The 18,550-nt window shown below is 46.4% G+C and overlaps 1 protein-coding gene across 1 annotated transcript in view; it reads left to right on the forward strand.

Moving 5' to 3' along the window:
• The first annotated feature begins 1,228 nt into the window (after positions 1-1,228).
• HRH2 (histamine receptor H2) overlaps positions 1,229-18,550 on the forward strand; it is a 61,592-nt gene continuing 44,270 nt past the window's right edge. Inside the window, exon 1 of the mRNA XM_054976368.1 lies at positions 1,229-1,350. Within this exon, the coding sequence (XP_054832343.1) occupies positions 1,229-1,350 (122 nt within the window). The remainder of the gene's footprint in view (positions 1,351-18,550) is intronic.

Here is an 18,550-nt window from a genome sequence, read left to right on the forward strand (position 1 = left end):
TTGTTATGGTCAGACTTGACCCCACAAGATTAGAAGGCTTATAATTATAATTGTGCCATGATATAAATCAGACTGCCCTTCTGCCATAAGCTATGTGCATCTGTGGGTTCAGCATCCACCCTCAAACCTCCGTTCAAGTCCTTCCACCTTGACACACAGGTTGTTCAATGCTCTCTCTCTCTCTCTCTCTCTCTCTCTCTCTCTCTCTCTCTCTCTCTCTCTCTCTCTCTCTCTCTCCCAGATACCTGGATGGTAAATGACACCCAATCCCTATCCAACTTTCACCACTGCTTTCTAGATAGCTCTGAATGTGTGTTGTGTGTGTTTTGTGTGCTGCTGATCTTTGTTATTTTCAATAAAACTTCCCGTTTTTGGTTGAAACATCTGTCTGGTCACTGAAAGAGTTCTCTAGCTGGGACAGTCCTTGTAAACCTTGGTGGAGATCCCTCAATTACCCCTTCTCACTGCCTTCTCCTTGCTGCTCATTTCCACCCAACTCACAAGGAGACCTTCCCTCTGGGTAACAGGATGGCCTGAGACAGATCTTCCCAATGGGACCTCTACATGGATCCCCTGCTCCTCACAGTCCAACAGCCCCCCAACCAGGATTCCACCAGCTTCTCTCCCTTCAAGCTTCTGTATGGAACAGTCTGGCCAGCCCCCTCTTAGACTGTTTAAAGAAGGATGACACAAACGCCATCAGGTGGACACCTGAGCAGCAACAAGTATTCCAGGCCCCCAAGGCAGCTTTGTCATAATCTCCTGTGCTCCAGAACCCCAACTTCTTGAAACCATTCATACTACAAATGCCTTGGGGATGGGAATGGAGGTGGTTTCTTCACAGGAGATCAGTGGGGAGGAGCCCCCAATATTGTTCCTCAGCCACAAACTGCAGGCAGCTGAGCACAGCTATGCAACAGTTGAGAAAGATGCCCAGGCGGTCAAGTGGGTGATTGGAGCTCCAGTATTACTTTACCAACAAGCCCTTCACACTAGTTACCAACCACACCCTATTACTTTGGATGGTCAGAATAAAGGATACAACCCCAGAATAATGCAGTGGTATCTTTCTCTCCTCCTTTTCAACTATACTGTGGAGCACTGAGCAGGGCACCTGTACATAAACGCTGACTTCATGTCACAGATGTACAAAGAGGACAGGTCCCCAACAGAAGTCTTCAAAAAGGGGAATGTGTGTTCATGTATGCCTCCTCGGATTTCACCCAACATGCCCCTGCCCCCCATGGGGTCTGCCATGGCAGCACAGGGACACAGTCCTATCACCTCCCACAACCCCTCCAGCCCCCACAGAGACCTCATGTTTACTGGGGAAGAGACCGTGGACAGCCAGTGAGGATAGGCAATCACCCCCAGGAGGCAACCAGCTGGGCCATGGGAGGAGATGGTGGAAGAGCCACCATTGAGAAAGATGCAGCAGTGAGCATCCCAAATATTATGCTAATGCTTCCCCTTGGCCCAGAGAATTGAGGCTGCCCTGGGGACCGGGCGAATAGCCCTGACAGGGGCCAGCCATCTGACCACCATGGTGCCATGGCCCTGGGCAAGCCACCGGGCTTGGGTGATATGTGGACACTGCTCAACACTCAGGAGGTGAGGGAGGGCCAAAGATGTAAGGCGAGGCCTTGCTGGCCTACCCAACTGCTGCCAGAACCCGTGGGGACAAGGCACAGGAGGACCAATGAGAAAGCCATTCCTTGGCCCTGCTTCAGTCTGGGATTGGCATGAGGTCTGGGGGTAGGTCTGGGTGTGGCAAGTTGGGAATGGGGGGAAGGATATACTGAAGGCTTCATGAGGGAGTGGGGTGGTAGAGTTGGTGTTGTAGTTGAAATGAGAGCAGTGGAGAAAGAGAGAAGTGGACGTCAGTGCAGAACAAGTGGAAGGTGGAGAGCACAGGCTACAAGCCAACAAAACATGTCCCTAGAATACCAGGGCCGGGACCGGGGTGATGCTACTCGGCCTCCAGCAGACATCACTCAACAAGATGGCTGACAGACAAGGGGCGGAGTCTGCTCCCCCAAGGGCCCACATATTTTAATGTTACTTTGAGGCTACAACACAATATAAACAACGAAGTAGGTAACAAGTAATACATATATTTTAAGGTCTCAAAGGTGAAAGTGAAAAGGGGCAAATTCTGTGCTAGAAAGGAATGGGAAATAAAATGGCAGTATCAAAATAATATTACATAAAACTATCCTGTGGCAGCATTTGGAATACTGTGTATACTTCTATATCTAAAGTAGATATTAAGGCTTATATCCAGCAATGGACAAGTGAAAATATAAATGGCCTTAGCATAGTTCCACTTGTGAAAGATCTTGTGCAATACCTAGCACTTTCCTCCCTATATAAATATTGTACAGAAATTAATTGCACAAATCTTGGGCAAGTGAAAACACAAGTAGGAATACAAGTTTGACTTTTATACTATTTTTCTTGCATTCCCACTTGTGCAAGAGCACTAGCTCTAGATTCAACCCCAAACCTTGTCTAAATCCAGTATACTCTTCTCCAGTTGTTGACAACAATGAAGTAACATAATGATGGTGAATCAGTGAGTCAGATACTGAATTATACTGTCAGCAGGATCGTGATAATTGATTTTCATTGATTGCCAGCAGAACATTTGTGCATTGCTTTTCTAGACAAAGAACTGCATTGCCACAATTCGTCTTTTTTCAGATTCTTTTGTTCACGCACACAAAATTTTTTCTTTTGCTTCAGTACAAGAAGATCCATTGTGGCTCTCTGCTATGGTTTAGGGGAATACCCCTAGCAACAGAGAAGGTACAGAGGAAGTACTACTATACGAGGGTGAGGCTTATGAACCAGCCCTGGTCATGTTTTAACAAATGGGACTTGTTGAATATAATAGGTTCAAGAGACTAAGAAAAAGCTGCAAAGGGTAGTTCCCTTGGAAGTTTTGTTTTAAATAAAAATGAAGGGAAACTTCCAATTTTTTTAACTAAAAAGGGAACTGAAAATAATTAACTGTTGATTCATCTTATCTTTTACTACTGGCAGCATGGAAGGTATTGTTATTAACTGGAAATGACCTCATCTTGTTATTCAGGTCAAGTTGTTGAAACATGTACCAGTAGACTATGGGAGTCTGTTCACTTGCCATTCAAGTGTAATTCATCACTTCTAGCTGGTTGTCAGGGTCCCCAGTCAATCCTCCCAGAATTCAAGCTCATGAAAACATATATATTTGCCTCTTCCCACAAGTACTGTGTGTGTGTTCTAAGGAACTTCTCAGAAAGACAGCATTAAGTGTGCAATATTAAGTATGCAGGCCATATGGCTTCCAATTTTTGGCACCTTTTCTGGGATCATGGAAAGTGCGTTCCCAAAAAAAGGTGCTGAAAAAACAGAAGCCCGCAACCATTTTGAAAATGGAGACATCTGGATTCATGAGGAAAAGCCACCAGCGTTCGGTGAGTGGAACATCTCCTTAAGGGCATGATGAAATGGCCCAATAATTCTTTGAATAATTTTGGGCTTCTATTTTTGTGTTTCTATCTTTATAGTTTTACTGTTATTATAATGTCTTTATGTTATTGTTTTTGATTATTGCGTATGATTTGTTTTGGATTTACAAGCTATTAACTAAATACCACAGTGTATTGTCGAAGGCTTTCACGGCCGGAGAACGATGGAAAAACAGTCTCCTACAGGAAAAGTGTTTTTGCCATATATCAAAGGAATTACTGATCAGATGGGAAAGCTTATGAAAAAGCATAACCTTCAAGGAGTATTCAGACCCACCCGAAAAATACAACAGATGCTACAATCAGCAAAAGACAGTAGAGACCCCCTCACCTCTGCAGGAGTATACCGTATACCCTGCAGCTGTGGACAAGTTTACATCGGGACCACAAAGCGTAGCATCCAGACAAGAATAAAAGAACATGAAAGACACTGCAGACTTGAACAACCTGAAAAATCAGCAGTGGCTGAACATAGCCTAACTCAAACAGGGCACAGTATCTTATTCCAGGACACCAAAATACTGGACAACACTTCCAACTACTTTGTCAGACTGCACAGGGAAGCCATTGAAATTCACAAGCATAAGCAAAACTTCAACAGGAAAGAAAAAACCTTAAGAATGAACAGAGCATAGTTTCCAGTTCTGAAAAACACCAGGCTAACAAAACACTCTATACTCGACAATAGCCCTGCAGAGAAGATTAGCACATCAAGCACCAATCCATATGCAAAAGAACCTCCTCAGGATACAGTGAAGCCTCCCGCCATTAGCATTCCACACCCCGGGAAACTCTTACAGGATGACTCAGCTCAACCCCACCCCTCCTGAGTAGATACAAATGACCTGCCAACATCTTTTCCACACTGTGACACTGAGAGATCTCTGTCTTTTGGTGCTACACCTCCGAAGATGCCAGCCACAGCTGCTGGCAAAACGTCAGGAACTACAATGCCAAGACCACGGCAATACAGCCCGGAAAACCCACAACAACCATAAATACCACAGTGTTTACTTCTTTATTTGGAGACCTACTAATGACTGTCCTCTAAAGGTCACCACACACACACACACACACGTTTCATGGAGATGGGACCCTGGGGTTTCAATTCTGTGGGCAAGGTGCCCCCAGCAACTCCAAAGAGGGACCAGGAGCTTGACAGGGCAAGGAGGACAAAGGGTTAACAGCCGCATTGTGGAGAAGGACCATGAAGGAAGACCCCAACATTCACTGTGAAGGATTACGCAGACTGCTCCGGAAGAGGATTGTCTGCCCCTCCTGTGTCGAAGTGGAGGCTGTCGCCAGCATCACTCACCTTCCTGCCTTCGTGGAAAGGATGGGATGGGCAGGACAGGAGAGGTCATTGGGAAGGGTCGTATTGGTTCCATCCAGAGGGGGAGAGGTTGAAATAGGGAATGTCCAGGACCTTGTCAGGGAGAGGAGGACAAGGGGTTATTATAGCTGCATTCTGGAGCAAGACTAGGAAGGCCCAAAGGTGGCAGCAGTGCCATGGTAGTCCCTTATGTCCAAAGGCGGCGACAGCTGACATTTCCCACTTTCCTGCCTTTGCGGACAGGATGGGATGGGCAGGACAGGACAGGAGAGGTCATTGGGAAGGGTCTTATTGCTTCCATCCTCACATGGCTAGGATGAAAAAGGGAATGTCCGGGAACTTGTCAGGGACAGGATGCGATGGGCAGGACAAATCGTGGGGAAGAGTCATATTGGTGCCATCCAGAGAGGGAGAGGTAGAAAGAGCGACCTTCCAGAAACTTCTCAGGGAGAGGACATGATGGGCAGGACAAGTCATGGGGAAGGATTGTATTGGTGCCATCCAGAGAGGGAGAGGCTGAAAGAGAGAAGGAGAACTTGTCTGGGGGAGGAGGACAAAGGGTTACCAGCCATGGAAGAAGCCCTGAGAACTGAGGGGGGCTAGAACCCGCTGCAGAGGAGTTTGGCCTAGAACCACAGTAGACTTGGGGTGTCTCAGAGCCCAGGTAGGTCCAGCTCCTCGGAGAGATACCCAAGTAGGTTGAGGTTGACATTGATGAAGGTCAACATGTCCACCAGGTCCAGGTGCAGACGTGCATAGCAGAAGGGAGGGAGGAGGTCCCACCCGCTCGCTCTGCACGCTGGTGGGAAGGTAGGACAGGATGTTGGTTGCCACGATGGACAGGTACGGACATATGGCAGATTTACTCACCCAATACTCCAAGGGGCTGGAATGGGGGGCTCAGTGGGCTCTGCAAGGTACTCTCGCATCATAGCCATCACTGAGTCCTCCACTGCAAGAGACGTGCGCATTGTGCTGCAGCCAACCACACACCCCACCGACGAGGCCCAGAGATCAAGTGGGGCCATTTGGGTGGGTCTCTTGGTGTGGGTCTCTTCCCAACTCCCTCCACCCCTCCTCCTCCTCCTCCTCCTCCTCCTCCTCCGCCTGCCCTTCGCCTCTGCCCAGTTCCCTCCATCCTGCCTTCTCTTTCTGGAAATGGAGCACTGCTGTGCGGAGCTCCTTCTTCCAGCACTGCATCTGACCTGCCCACATGCTAATGCTTCCCTTGATCCGGGGGTCACAGAGGGAGGTCATTTGGTATGGCACCTCATGGCACAGAGGATGCAAGCGCTTGGTCATGCATGCCTGCATCCTCCTCACAAAGTCCCAGACCCTAGGGAGCAACTGTTTCTTGTGCTCGAGCTCCTTGGCCAGAAACTGGTCAAGCCTGTAGATCAGGGGGATGACCTGACCCAGGCTGGACTTGTATGAGCACAAGAGCTCGGTGGCCTCCTTAAAGGGTTTCAGTATCCAGGACATCTGGGCGAGGACTCTCCATTCCATGGAGCTGAGGCTCAGCTCCTCTCCCCACCTCAGAACGTCCGTAGATGACAGGATGTCCTGCAACGGGCCCTTCTGATCCACCAGACAACATATCATATCGTAGGTGGAGTTCCAGTGGGTGGGCAGGTCCTGAAAGAGTTGCTGCTTGGGGTCCCACCTCCCCCTGTCTCTGGAACAGCTCGCAGGAAGAGTTGATGCTATAGGAGAAGTGGGAAGTGATGAGGCAGCAGCTGTCCAGCAGATTGCATGTCCACAATTTCCCTTGTCCCAGCTGTCCCTTGGCTTGCTCCCCAGCCTGTGCACATCGCTCATCACCAGGTGCAGCTTGTGCGCCATGCACACCAGGCCCAGGAGGGATGCCTCTTTCAGGGCTGCCAACATGTTGCTTCCCGTGTAAAGGCACAGACATACCCTTTCCCCCCACCGTCTACTCCCTCAGTGCTGCCTTTACGGTGGTGGTGATGTTCAACCCAGTATGGACCTCGTCCATCCCCCAGGCCTGGAGAATAATTGTCCTGTAGCCCAGTGTCAAGCTGTTTTGATTTGGTGGTGGAGAAGAATTATTTTTGTTTTGAGGACCAGTTCTATTTACAAACTAAGGGGGTCGCCATGGGGTGTGCCACTGTCCCCAGCATGGCAAACCTCTTTATGGCTCAGTTGGAAGAAAGTATGATCTTTAATGATTCTTCTAAACCCTACTTCCATAATATCATAGCTTATTTTCGCTATATTGATGATTTATTTTTAATTATTTCTGGGGTGGAAGACTTTACTCACTTTGGTGACTGGTTCAATTCATTGAACAATAATATTCGATTCACTATGGTTAGTAATAGCGACTCCATAGATTTTTTGGATCTGACTATTTACCGCAAACGGGATAATACTTTAGGGATTAAACCGTTTAAAAAGACAGCAGATCGTAATTCTTATTTATATTTTGATTCTTTTCATCCTTATTCACTTAAAGCTAATATCCCGTTTGGACAACTTCTTCCTCTTAAACGGAATTCATCGGATGCTTCAGATTACTTTAGAGAATCCAGTAACTTACTTCGCGCTTTTCAGAATAGAGGCTATCCATTAAACATCTTGACCAAAGCAAGGCAGAGAGCAGACTGTGTCCCTAGGGTGAGATTATTCCGGTCCAGTATTAAAAGATCTTCAGATCAGATCCATTGGTCTTTAGACTTTACTAACTTATCACACAAAATTCGTCAGGTGATCTTTAAATATTGGCCATTGTTAAGGGAGGTTCCCGGGTGTTTGGAACCACCTGTGATAGCTTTTTGGAGAACCCGCAACATTAAGGATTTAATTGTACATTCAGATGGTCGGAGACCCCAACGGATACCCCAGGGGAGGGTATCCCCGCTTGGGCATTTTAGATGTGGCCATTGCCACTTGTGTCCGTTGGCGTGGATGGGCAGGGACATCATTTATCCCCCTGATGGACAGACTATCAGTTTAAAACATTTCACTACTTGCCAGTCCTCGGGGGTCGTGTATTTAATCAAATGTGAGTGCTCAAAACTTTATGTAGGCAGTACAATGAGAGCCTTGAAGACTAGATTATTGGAACACATGTCTCGCATTCGCAATAATATCATAGAGGCTCCTTTGGTAGAACACTTCATGGCAAGTGGACATAAATATGACGATTTCCAATTCACAGTATTGTTTCAGGCTAGCAATGTCCCCCATCATTCTGTGAAGACTACTTTACTTCGTAAGGAAGCTTATTGGATATTTAAGTTAAATACCCTAAAACCTAAGGGGTTAAACAGTGATTTGGATTTATCTTGTTATTTATAATGTGTTTCCATATATGTCAGTATAACAATCTGTGACATCTTCTTTCTCACTTAGTGAACGTGTTGTCTATGATTCCATTACTGATGCTTGTCTCTTTAAATGTAACTCTGTAGAATAGTATTTAAACCACCTTCTTGTTAATCACGTTACTGTAACAAGCCGAATTGATTGGGTTGATTAGCCTTTGAGCTACGTGTGTAACATTGAATCTTTGGTGCATCTTTTTGAATTGTTTTGTACTGGGTACGTTTAATCCCTTTATTTTGATTTGTTATGAGAACGTCTAGATGGAGTTCCTGCCTTGTGATTTGTTGTTTACAGAATCTTTAATATACGCCCCTGAAGAGGTCGAGGACGAAACAGCGGATCATACCGGTGCTGCACATTAGGCGTGAACAAGTTTCTTTGCTCCATAGTGGGCACAATACTGGACTTTTTTTATTTGAATGACTGTAACCTTGGAATTCACGGATTTGTACTTTGGGTAATTGATGTATTAACGTATGCACCTGTATCTGAATTTTCATATATGGATTTAATATGTATAACATTGTTTGTACTGTACTGCTCATGCACACTGTTTATGTTGTCATAAATTTATTTGATTCTTATTGCCACCCACTCTTGTGGTTTCCACTATTTGGTTTAGCTTGTTGCTGAGTGGGTCCTCTGTCTTTTGTTGTTTAAGGTAGCTATGATGAAAGCCACTCCAGAGGTCAGCCGTGAAGTGTACTGTACGGCCTTTGGTGGCTGACAGCTCCCCGAGCACCATGTCTCACACAGACTGGTAGAAGTCAGGCAGGACTCGACACCCAACGAGCGCCGTGATGGCATGGAGAACCATGGGGCAAAGTGCTGAAGCAGCCTTTAGAAGCCCATGCCTTCTATGATGGATAGGGGGAATCCTTGCAGGGCAATCATCTCTGCCACGACACGAATGCCTGTCTCCTGAGCCCTTGACCTCACCCTTTGCAACGGCAGTATCCCTGACTCTGGTGGAACAACCTTCCCAAGGGCGGCCTGCCTGACCATTCCACTCCCACCACCAGCACCCTCGGAGCAAGGCTTCTTGCTTGGGGTTGATTCCGGTGACCCTCCCACTGATCCTGGCTCAGAGGACCTGGTAGCCCTCTGTCTCCCCCCGCTGGATGTTTCGTTGGCTGAGGACGGAGACCACAGGTTCAGGTGGCGTGTCTTCAGGTGCCTAGTCAGGACTGTCGATGACAGGTGCTTTGGGTAATTGCCTCTGCACACCAGGCCATCACAGACACAGCACCACACCACACAGTGGTCATTCGGAAGGGCCCAAAAGTGCCTCCATACAGAGTTTGAACCGTGGCCCACTAACTGTTCTGGGGAGGGAGGATGAAGGGTTACTGGCTGCACCATGGAGCTGGCAATGGAAGGGAGTGAGGGGTGGACTGCAAGCAGGGACAGCACTGAGAGTTTGGGATGGGGATGTGATGGATGTTTCATCAAACCCTAACCATTCCTCCATAGATCCCTCACCCTCCTCCTCCTCAAACAGTTTAAAGAGTTCCTCTTCCCCCAGTGGCAAGAGCTCTTCAGCCTCCTCCATAGCTCCCACAGGTGATTTTTGGGGAGCGGGAGTCTCTGCTGCCACAGAGCCCTGCTCAGTACTGCTTCCTGCGGGGCAGCCAGGACAATCTTTGCACTTCCCCCCACGACCACCTTTTGCCCCCACCCGAAGCCTCATTGTGCCAGCAAACAAGAATTAAGTTTATTTGTATGGGAAACACGTATGGCCCTTTGGGCACTTATAATAGAGTTGTTTATTGGTTGGTAATTGTTGTTTCTTCCCATGAGGGTTCTCTTTAGTTTCACCTGGAGGCTGGCAACCCTATGCACAGGAGAGGCTTGGTATTATATCTAACAACCACTCTTCATGTTACTTCTTTTGCAAGTTCTCCATGGAGCCAACATCACCTTGGGGATTGGCTTCTATTTAAAAAAAAAAGCAGCATGCAAATGGGCTCAGAAAGCTGCCACTGGGGAAGGGAAAGCTCCTGCATTTCTCCCAAGAACCCCCCCCACACACACTTTGCAAAAACAGTGCAGTGAGGCAGGGCCAGATCTAGGGTTCTGGCCACCCTTGCGTGCGTGCACAGCGTGCGCGTGCTCCCAGCACTGCGTGATGACATCACTTTGTCAGCGGAGTGGCAGCAGCACTGGCTGCTGGGAAGCCGCCTGTGCCACTCACCTGCCCTGCAGGACAGGGAGCATGCAGCAAGACAGCTGTCCCCTCAGCCGGGCAGGTGAGTGGTGTGGGCGGCCTCCAGCTCTCCGTGCCATTCACCTGCCCGGCTGAGGGGGCAGCCGGCTTGCCACGCACTCCCTGTCCTGTGGGGCAGGTGAATGGCGCAGGTGGTCTCCTAGCCCTCCATGCCACTCGCCTGCCCAGCAGGACAGGGAGTGCGCAGCAAGCTGGCCGCACCCTCAGCCGGGCAGGCGAGTGGTGTGGGTGGCCTCCAGCTCTCTGTGCCATTCACCTGCCCAGCTGAGGGGGCGGCCAGCTTGCTGTGCACTCCCTGTCCTGCTGGGCAAGTGAATGGCACGAGTGGCCACTCAGTTGCCCGTGCTGTCACTGGCGCGCTCCTGGAAGCTAGCAGCTGTGCCTGGCACCCCCTCTTTGGCAGTGCCAGGGGCAGACTTCCCCCCCCCCCGCCCCCTCTTGATCCGGCCCTGCAGTGAAGGAGAGTTTCCCCCCTTTCTGCTGCTGCACGTGCATGCAATACAGCCACATGGAGCAGCAGAAATGAGGAAACGTCTTCCCTCTGCATTTTAAAGCTTTTTTAAAGCAAGAAAATGGCAGGAGAGGATTTTTTTAAAAAAAACCCTCCTAATACATTTCCTCTTCCCTCAAAAATCATTTTTTCATGTTTACATTTTTATATCCCCCCAAATGGAGCAGATTATAAATGCAATTTTTAAAAAAAGATTGAAGTTATATAATGAAGGGACTGGACTACAGAGTTGGTTGGTTTATAGCATGTATTAGCCACCTTTTCTCTGAAGGAAAGTATGAGTTCTGCTTTGATATTTCCACAGAATTTTTATCCTACCAACAATCTACCAACAATGGGTAGATACTGAAATTGTAAAGAAAAAGCAATTTGTTAAAGGAAAAAATGAAGCAGCAGTCAAGTCAGTTACAGGAATAACATTTGGGAAGCAAATGAAGCAAAATCAAGACCCCCCTCAACTAAGGGCCCAGCTACAAGTGACGAATGACACTTGAATGGCAAGTGAACAGACTCACGTGTATTCCTCCCTGTTCACTTGCGCTCCACTTGATCACGTCATCCCTGCCCCAGAAGCAGAATTTCCTCCTCCCCCTCACCAATGGGAGGAGGAGAGAACCCCGCCCTCCCCCTCCCATTGGGTCAAATAAGCGGCGGTACTGGAAGTTTAAATGCCATTTTCTCCAGGGGAACCGATATCTGTCCGGAGATCAGGGGGCGGGGCGATGGGACATTTGACTGTTTTCAGGAGTTGCTGGAACGCCATTCCACCATGTTCTAGCTGAAAAAAAGCCCTCTACTACTACATTTGATACAGTAGTATCAATGTAGTGATACTACTAACATTGATACTTCTGTAATGTACTCTACATAGGTTTCTCCTCAAAGTCAACTCAGAGACCCCAAGTGGTGCAGAATATTGCAGCTCAGTTATTATCAGGAACTAGGGAGAGTTTGGATGTTACTCCCATTCTGCAGTCTCTCCATTGGCCTCTCATCAATTACCAGTCTCAATTCAATGTTTTGTCCATCACATACAAAGCCTTTTATGGCCTTGGTCCCTCATATCAGCAGGACAGTCTCTCTCCCTATGCTCTACCATGGCAGCTTAGACTTTTCTGAACAGGGCCTTCTGCAGGTTCCACTCTGCAGTTGAGTTAAATCAAGAGCCTCTACACACACATTCTCTATGGTAGCCCCCACTTTATGGAATGGCCTGCCTGAAGAAGTTTCCCACTCTCCTGGCTTTCCACAAACTATGCAAAACTTAATTATTCAGGAAGACTTTTTTACATGGGTAAGGAAATGGTTCAGAGAGAGAAATGGGGACTGTAGACTATACTACTGCATACTGTCTGTTGCTGCAAGTATGCTCCTACTGAGTAGGTTCCATGTTGTTTAATGTCATGTTAAATTGCTTATGTCAGTTTCAGCATTGCAGTTTCAGCTCTGTATTAGATTTCTGTTGTTTTCAAATTTTGGCAAAACATACCCAATGGGTGCAGGGGATCCCCCACTCTCACTCTCCACTGCCAGCCACTACTCACCTGGCCAGCTGCGGGGGGGGGGGGGAGGCAGGGGAATAGGCCTCCCAGCCATGCTCCCGAGGCAGCACAACAACATCACTCCTGGAAGTGACATTATTGTGCCACCCCTGGAGCCAATTTGGGCTATGAAACACAGTAGCGCTCCCAGCACCTGTGTAATGGCATCACTTCCCGGAAGTAATGTCATCATGCTACCCACCCACCCCCCCCAGGAGTACACACATGCAAAGTATGTACATGAAGATGTCCCCAAAGATGAGTGCCAGGACCTCCCCAGGGGACCTGACAACCCTAGCATCAACAGAGCCTTCCCTTTGCTCAAGTTGGAGGCTGCCAACTCATGGTAGCAGTGACTCTTGCCCACCTCATGCAGCTAGGGAGACCAGGTCTCCTGGTTTATCAGAAGGCCTTCTGCTTCTGCTTTACATTGCCCACCAGCCACTGGCAGGAGGGAAAAAAATTGTAAATGGTAATATGTCTCTTCCAGCAAATACGCAGAAGTGACATCACATTGCCAGCATGATGACCAGGCAACAGTCTAGGATTTGTGCAAAACTCTACAGTTTCTCTAGGGAAGCACCAGCTCAAGGTGGGGACTCTAGTTTATTGTCAGTAACTCTCAGTGTAGACTTGGCTCTCAGAACTGACAGTAGCCATCATTTTCACCTGTCACCTCCTCCTGAACCACTACCAACTGGTAGCAAGGTTGGAGCAACCAACTGGGAAGATGACACTGACCATCACTGCTGCTGAAGGGTCTCAGCCATATGGCCCCTGGGGACTTGGTGGAGCTGCTAGTGCTCAGCTCTGCTTGCTTCCAGCTGCCAGCAACCCTGTAAGGAAGCGGCCCACTGGGAACTTAGTTAAGTGGTCAGCCCACCCCTCACCTCTTCAAAAGCAGGATTCAAGACTTAAAGCTGCAAAGTATGTTGATCTGAATAGCAGCTATATTGCAGCAGGCTTTTCCTACCCCAACACCTTTCCTGGTCTCTTTGGCTGCCCTCCCTCCCATCTCCTGAAGGGCAAAATAAGAATCCAGCTTGCTAGGTGCTAAGGATTAATCACCATGAGAGGACAGGAAAAGCTTTTCTTCTACCCTGTTGTTGGAGGCAGCATGTGATCTCTGTGTGACCCTCATTATGTTCTGGTGCCCCTCCCTATGTTCATTTCATGAAGCATGAATTATCCATCCAGGAAATAATAGGAAAATGGAGCCTCTTTGTCCTGTGATGTTCCTCTCAGGAGAACCATACTTGTCCAAAGGAAGATAGAGTTGTCAAATGGCTGCTTTTAGATTGACCTCACTAGCTTTTTCACAACCCAAATGCTTCTGCCATATCAACCCGCACACTTTCAGCATCAGGACACACAGAGGCCTAACCCCGGTCAGGATGTTACCCACCAACTGAAAACCAGTATCAACCAGTATCCTAGAACCCTGAAATCACAATTAATAAGCACATTTAAAATGATATGGAACATGCATATGACTAATGTCTGTTAAACCACTCCTTTTCTAGGAATGGTGGCAACTCTGCCAAAAGTAGGCTGGGCTGTGTTTGTTTGTTTTAAATGAACAGCGGCAACCAGGAAGGTGGCCCAGCCAGGTCCTAGTGTTCCCCTGTTGTTTTGAGGCTTGGCTCATTTATTTTAATACTCTGGATATATTTGCACTTCAGGCAAATATAGAAACCGTGTGGTGTAGTGGCTAGAGTGCTTGTTTAAGAACTTTATTCAAAACTACAGTCAGTCATCGGTTCTCCTGGGTGATATTAGGCTGATAAAGGGTGGCTGGTCTGGCCTACCTCACAGGGTTGTTGCAAAGGCAACATGAGGAGAGAATCATGTATGCTTCCCCGAGTTCCTTGAGGAAAGCTGGATGGACAAACAGACTCTGTTATCTGTGATAGTCCTCCTCTCCATTTGTGGTATGATAAATTATGACTTATGCATGGCCTGGCAAGAGATAGTTGTGCTTCTGAACAGTGGATCCAAGTGGATGGATTTTTGTTCCTTGCAAGCTGTAAAGAGCACTGTGATACCAAAGGTGTTGCGGTGGGACTTGAGTCTTGTTTTGCTGTTTATGTGCATGCACGTCTTGGAACGTGGGTCACCTTATTGATTTTAAAGCATGTTGGGTTTTAAAACAGCCCTTGAGAATTTTAATCCTACCCATTGCTTCCCTGACTCACATTGCAATCAGTCAACGTGCTCGCTGTTTGGATATGTATGGGGAAGTGGGAGGGGAGGATAGAGAGAGAAGGGGAGGGAGCTACCACTCACAGAAACAGCCCTGAGAATTTCCTTCAGTGTCTTTAGAAATTCAGCCGCATGCTGAAGGAGAGAGAAAACTTAGAAGGAAGCACAATGGAGAGATTCTCCTTCCTGTGACTGCCACTTGGCTCTTCTCTATTCACTTCTGTACTCAGGTAATGCTTCTTTTCTCCTCTTCATGACTAACGCCTTTTTATTTAAATTAAAATTACAAAGGTTTGGAATCCATTCCCTTAACTTCTTGTATGTTGCCCACCACAACAGTGTTAGGGTACTAGAGATGTTTGTATTGTAGCAGATTATTTTAGCAACAGGTTGCAAGAAAGTAGCCTACCTGTTCTGGTTTGGATGCAGGTGGCAAGGTAAGGTACCTGGAGGACAAAGTGACAGGGGATTGTTTCATTCTGTAACAAGCTGCATATATGAAAGGAGCACCTAGACTTGCCACTTTATTTGGATTACGTTAAAATCATCAGCAGATGCTACTCTGGAAGCCAGTGGCTCTTATATAGCTGGTGCTGCTCTGAGAAACATTGATTCACTAGCATTACTCAGAAAAGCTTATGCTGTACACCTGTGGAAAACAGTGCAATGCTAATCTCTCATATTACTGTTTAGTTTGATTTAGGTGGTGATCCTGACATTGTAAGCTATGGAGATTTCAGATTTGGAGGGATGTGTACCTTCTAACTGGGATGAAGCAGTGGGAACTGGCAGAGAGCTAGTGCGGTGTAGTGGCTAGACTAGGGGACTGGGAATGGAGAGAACCAGTTTCAAATCCCAAGTCAGATCTGACCATGGGCTACTTTTTCTCAGCGTATCCTCCTTACATAAAAGTACAATGGAGGAGTGGAGAACCACCCTGCCCTAAGCTCCTTGGAGGAAGGATAGGATAAAATGTGATGGACAGAAAAGCATCTCAGAAAGTAGGGACAGCTCAGGAAAAAAAATGCTGACAGCTCTAGGTATTACTAATAATAGAGGAACAAATGTGAAACCACCAAATGAGAACATTTAGTAGAAGTATATCAAAGCACGTAGAAGAACCATACACACATTTTCATGCAATCATGAGGTCTAAATACTTTTTATTATTGTTTAGTGTTATTATTTCGCATTTTAGTGGGGACTGAAAATTATGAATGAATTTTGGAAAATCTAATGAAAGAAGGGTTACCTTTGAAAAATGAACATAAATTTTGGGATACTTGAGAAGTATGTTATGGTGTTTCTAGCACTTCAAAAACATCATATTTCAGTCTTTTGATTAAGGAACATTTTACCATTAACCACATAATGGATGCTAAAGCATGCTTCTCTTAGAATACTGTCCTAAATGTGTGTTTTCAGAAATAATTCCCTTTGGGTTCACTGGGACTTGCTCCCTAGTAAGTATGTTTCAAATTGCACACTTAGAAATGTTGCCCCATTTTCTTTGGGAGTATTGGTTTTCTAGTATTCCTAGAGTGGGATACTGCAAAACTTCTTAAATCAAGCCGCTGCTATTCTTGCAGTTCTCACGTATGAGAACTGTAGCAATCCATTGAAGCATTAATATCATTCTCATATATCTAACATTATTAGTATTACCCCTTTGCTTTATGCATGTTATCCATATGAAGCCAGAAATGAACACTATTTATACAAAGTATGTGGGATGAAGATTGTAAGGAAATGTGTTGCTAATAGGAGTCATGGACTGAGTATGGATGAGGCAAGCTGGGAAACAACATTACCTAAAGAAAGGCAGAAATATTATTTCAACTGGGAATACTGCTGAAGACAAGAGTAGTAGCTAGGCGAATATCATGTAAGAGAGATAGCAAAACCATTTGAAACTTTGTCTGCTCTGGCAATCATTAGAGGGTAAGTGGAGTATCAGCTGATGATGAAGCAGAACAACTTATTAAATGGAAGCAAACAATGCAAAGGATTAAGCTCATTCACCAGTATAATACCTGAGTGCACAAACCTGTGTTCTTTCGGATACAAAGTCATAGGATGAGTGACACAGGATGAGTGATATTGGCCCTAATGTCACACCAAATGCACTGCTGCATGGCCAAATTCAATGATCCATATATCCAGAGAAGCATAACTATTGGCACCTTTTATGCACCAATGAAGACTGAAGGAGCCTGCTATTGACAGGGGGCCCTCCCAAGCCAATCTGTTGTTCTGTTCAGAGATGAAATCTAATAAGCCCTCAACTTGCTTCCTGCTGTGTTAAAGGGGCAACAAAAGGAGGTTCAGCTATACCCTTAGCCATGTACATATTAGACAGTCACATAGATTCTGCTGCAGGGGTCCCCTCTTCGATCCCAAATTATTCCGACGTGAGTACAACAAGCCTTGAAAATGTACTGCCCATTTCTGCTATATGCTTGAAATACACTATGCTCCTAAATGCTTGATTCCATCCTCATGATGTGTGTTGGGGAGCCTGATTTTTCTTTAAAAAGCACAAAAAAGGAGTGATGAGTGGCCACCTTAGCAAACAGGTACGAACACATTGCTGTATGAAGGGCTTGGGGGTTTGGGGGGGGGGGTTAGGATATGTATGATGTTAGCTAGGTAGAGATAATGCCTTTTTCAGAGGAAAAGATGAGAAGCCAGGAAATTGTAACTTAACCTTGGTATACTCAGTTTCCTGTTTAGATGTTTCTAAATTATTTTGCCACTGTCAGCTCACTGTTGATAACACCATGGTGTCAGTGCAAAACACACACCTCAATCACTTGGAAGGAAGAACAAGTTGTTATTCTCTAGTGAACTAAGCAAGATACAGTACACATTTTTAATCACAATGTTACTTTGACTTCTTTTGTTATTTGGTGACAAAAACTAATTTCATTTTGGGGACAACTCCCCCCCCCCCAATTTTCTCCTTAAGAACACATGGCTGCAATCTTAGTTGTGTCAGTTTGATCACCATGCAGCAAGATGGCAGTTTAGAATTATATGAGTGGGTCTACGTAAATATGATCCCATGATGATCCATGGATATCAACATATCCATATTAACAGATATAATCAGGGAGAACCATTCTTCCCAGGCATGCCCAGGCTCAATTCAAATTGGAACCATGGAGCATTTTTCCCTAAACCATATTCACAGCCTTAGGTAGCCACTGTTTACCCCTCTGGAGAAGCTTCTATGCAGTAGGCTTACCATTCATCCACTTATGTCAGGCAAACTCCCAGGGATATGATCCATTGCTCACCACTGTTCAGATCAGCAGAAGGGGGGGGGGGGGAGACTCTAGCAGTCACTAGCACATCACCTCCAGGTACAGCCCTGAACTGATAATGGTAGTTCTAGGAAACACCATGGAATTTTACCATAGAGTTGCAGTGTTACTTCCAAGTTGTACCTGGAAGTGATGTTGGTGATGTCACTGATGTCACATGCTCCCCGTCCCAACAACCCTGCCCTACCCAACCCTCCCACTGGCTGCCAACCTCAGCTAACTAATAGGCTATATAAAGGTTTGAATGGGTCAAAAAGCAGCTCCCCAAGTTGTTTCAGCCTAGGAAAAAATATAATGAGAGGAGGCATAAAACCCTCTCCCCAAGCACTGTAGTCCCAATCTGAAACCCAAGCATGTGTGGGAAGCATGGAACTTCCAGATCATGTCTGTCAACCCAATCTATGGACATACCTGGGGAAAGTATATCATGTAGTTGGGCTTTGACTTTGGCACTCCTTAATACTCTTGGTCTTCAACCCTCAGTCCTGAAACTATAAGTTCTACAAAGTCATTATGTGTGGAATAAGGAAAACTATTTTGTGGGTCTTTT

This window comes from Eublepharis macularius, chromosome 4 (genome assembly GCF_028583425.1).
Source record: "Eublepharis macularius isolate TG4126 chromosome 4, MPM_Emac_v1.0, whole genome shotgun sequence".
Classification (NCBI taxonomy): Eukaryota; Metazoa; Chordata; class Lepidosauria; order Squamata; family Eublepharidae; genus Eublepharis; species Eublepharis macularius.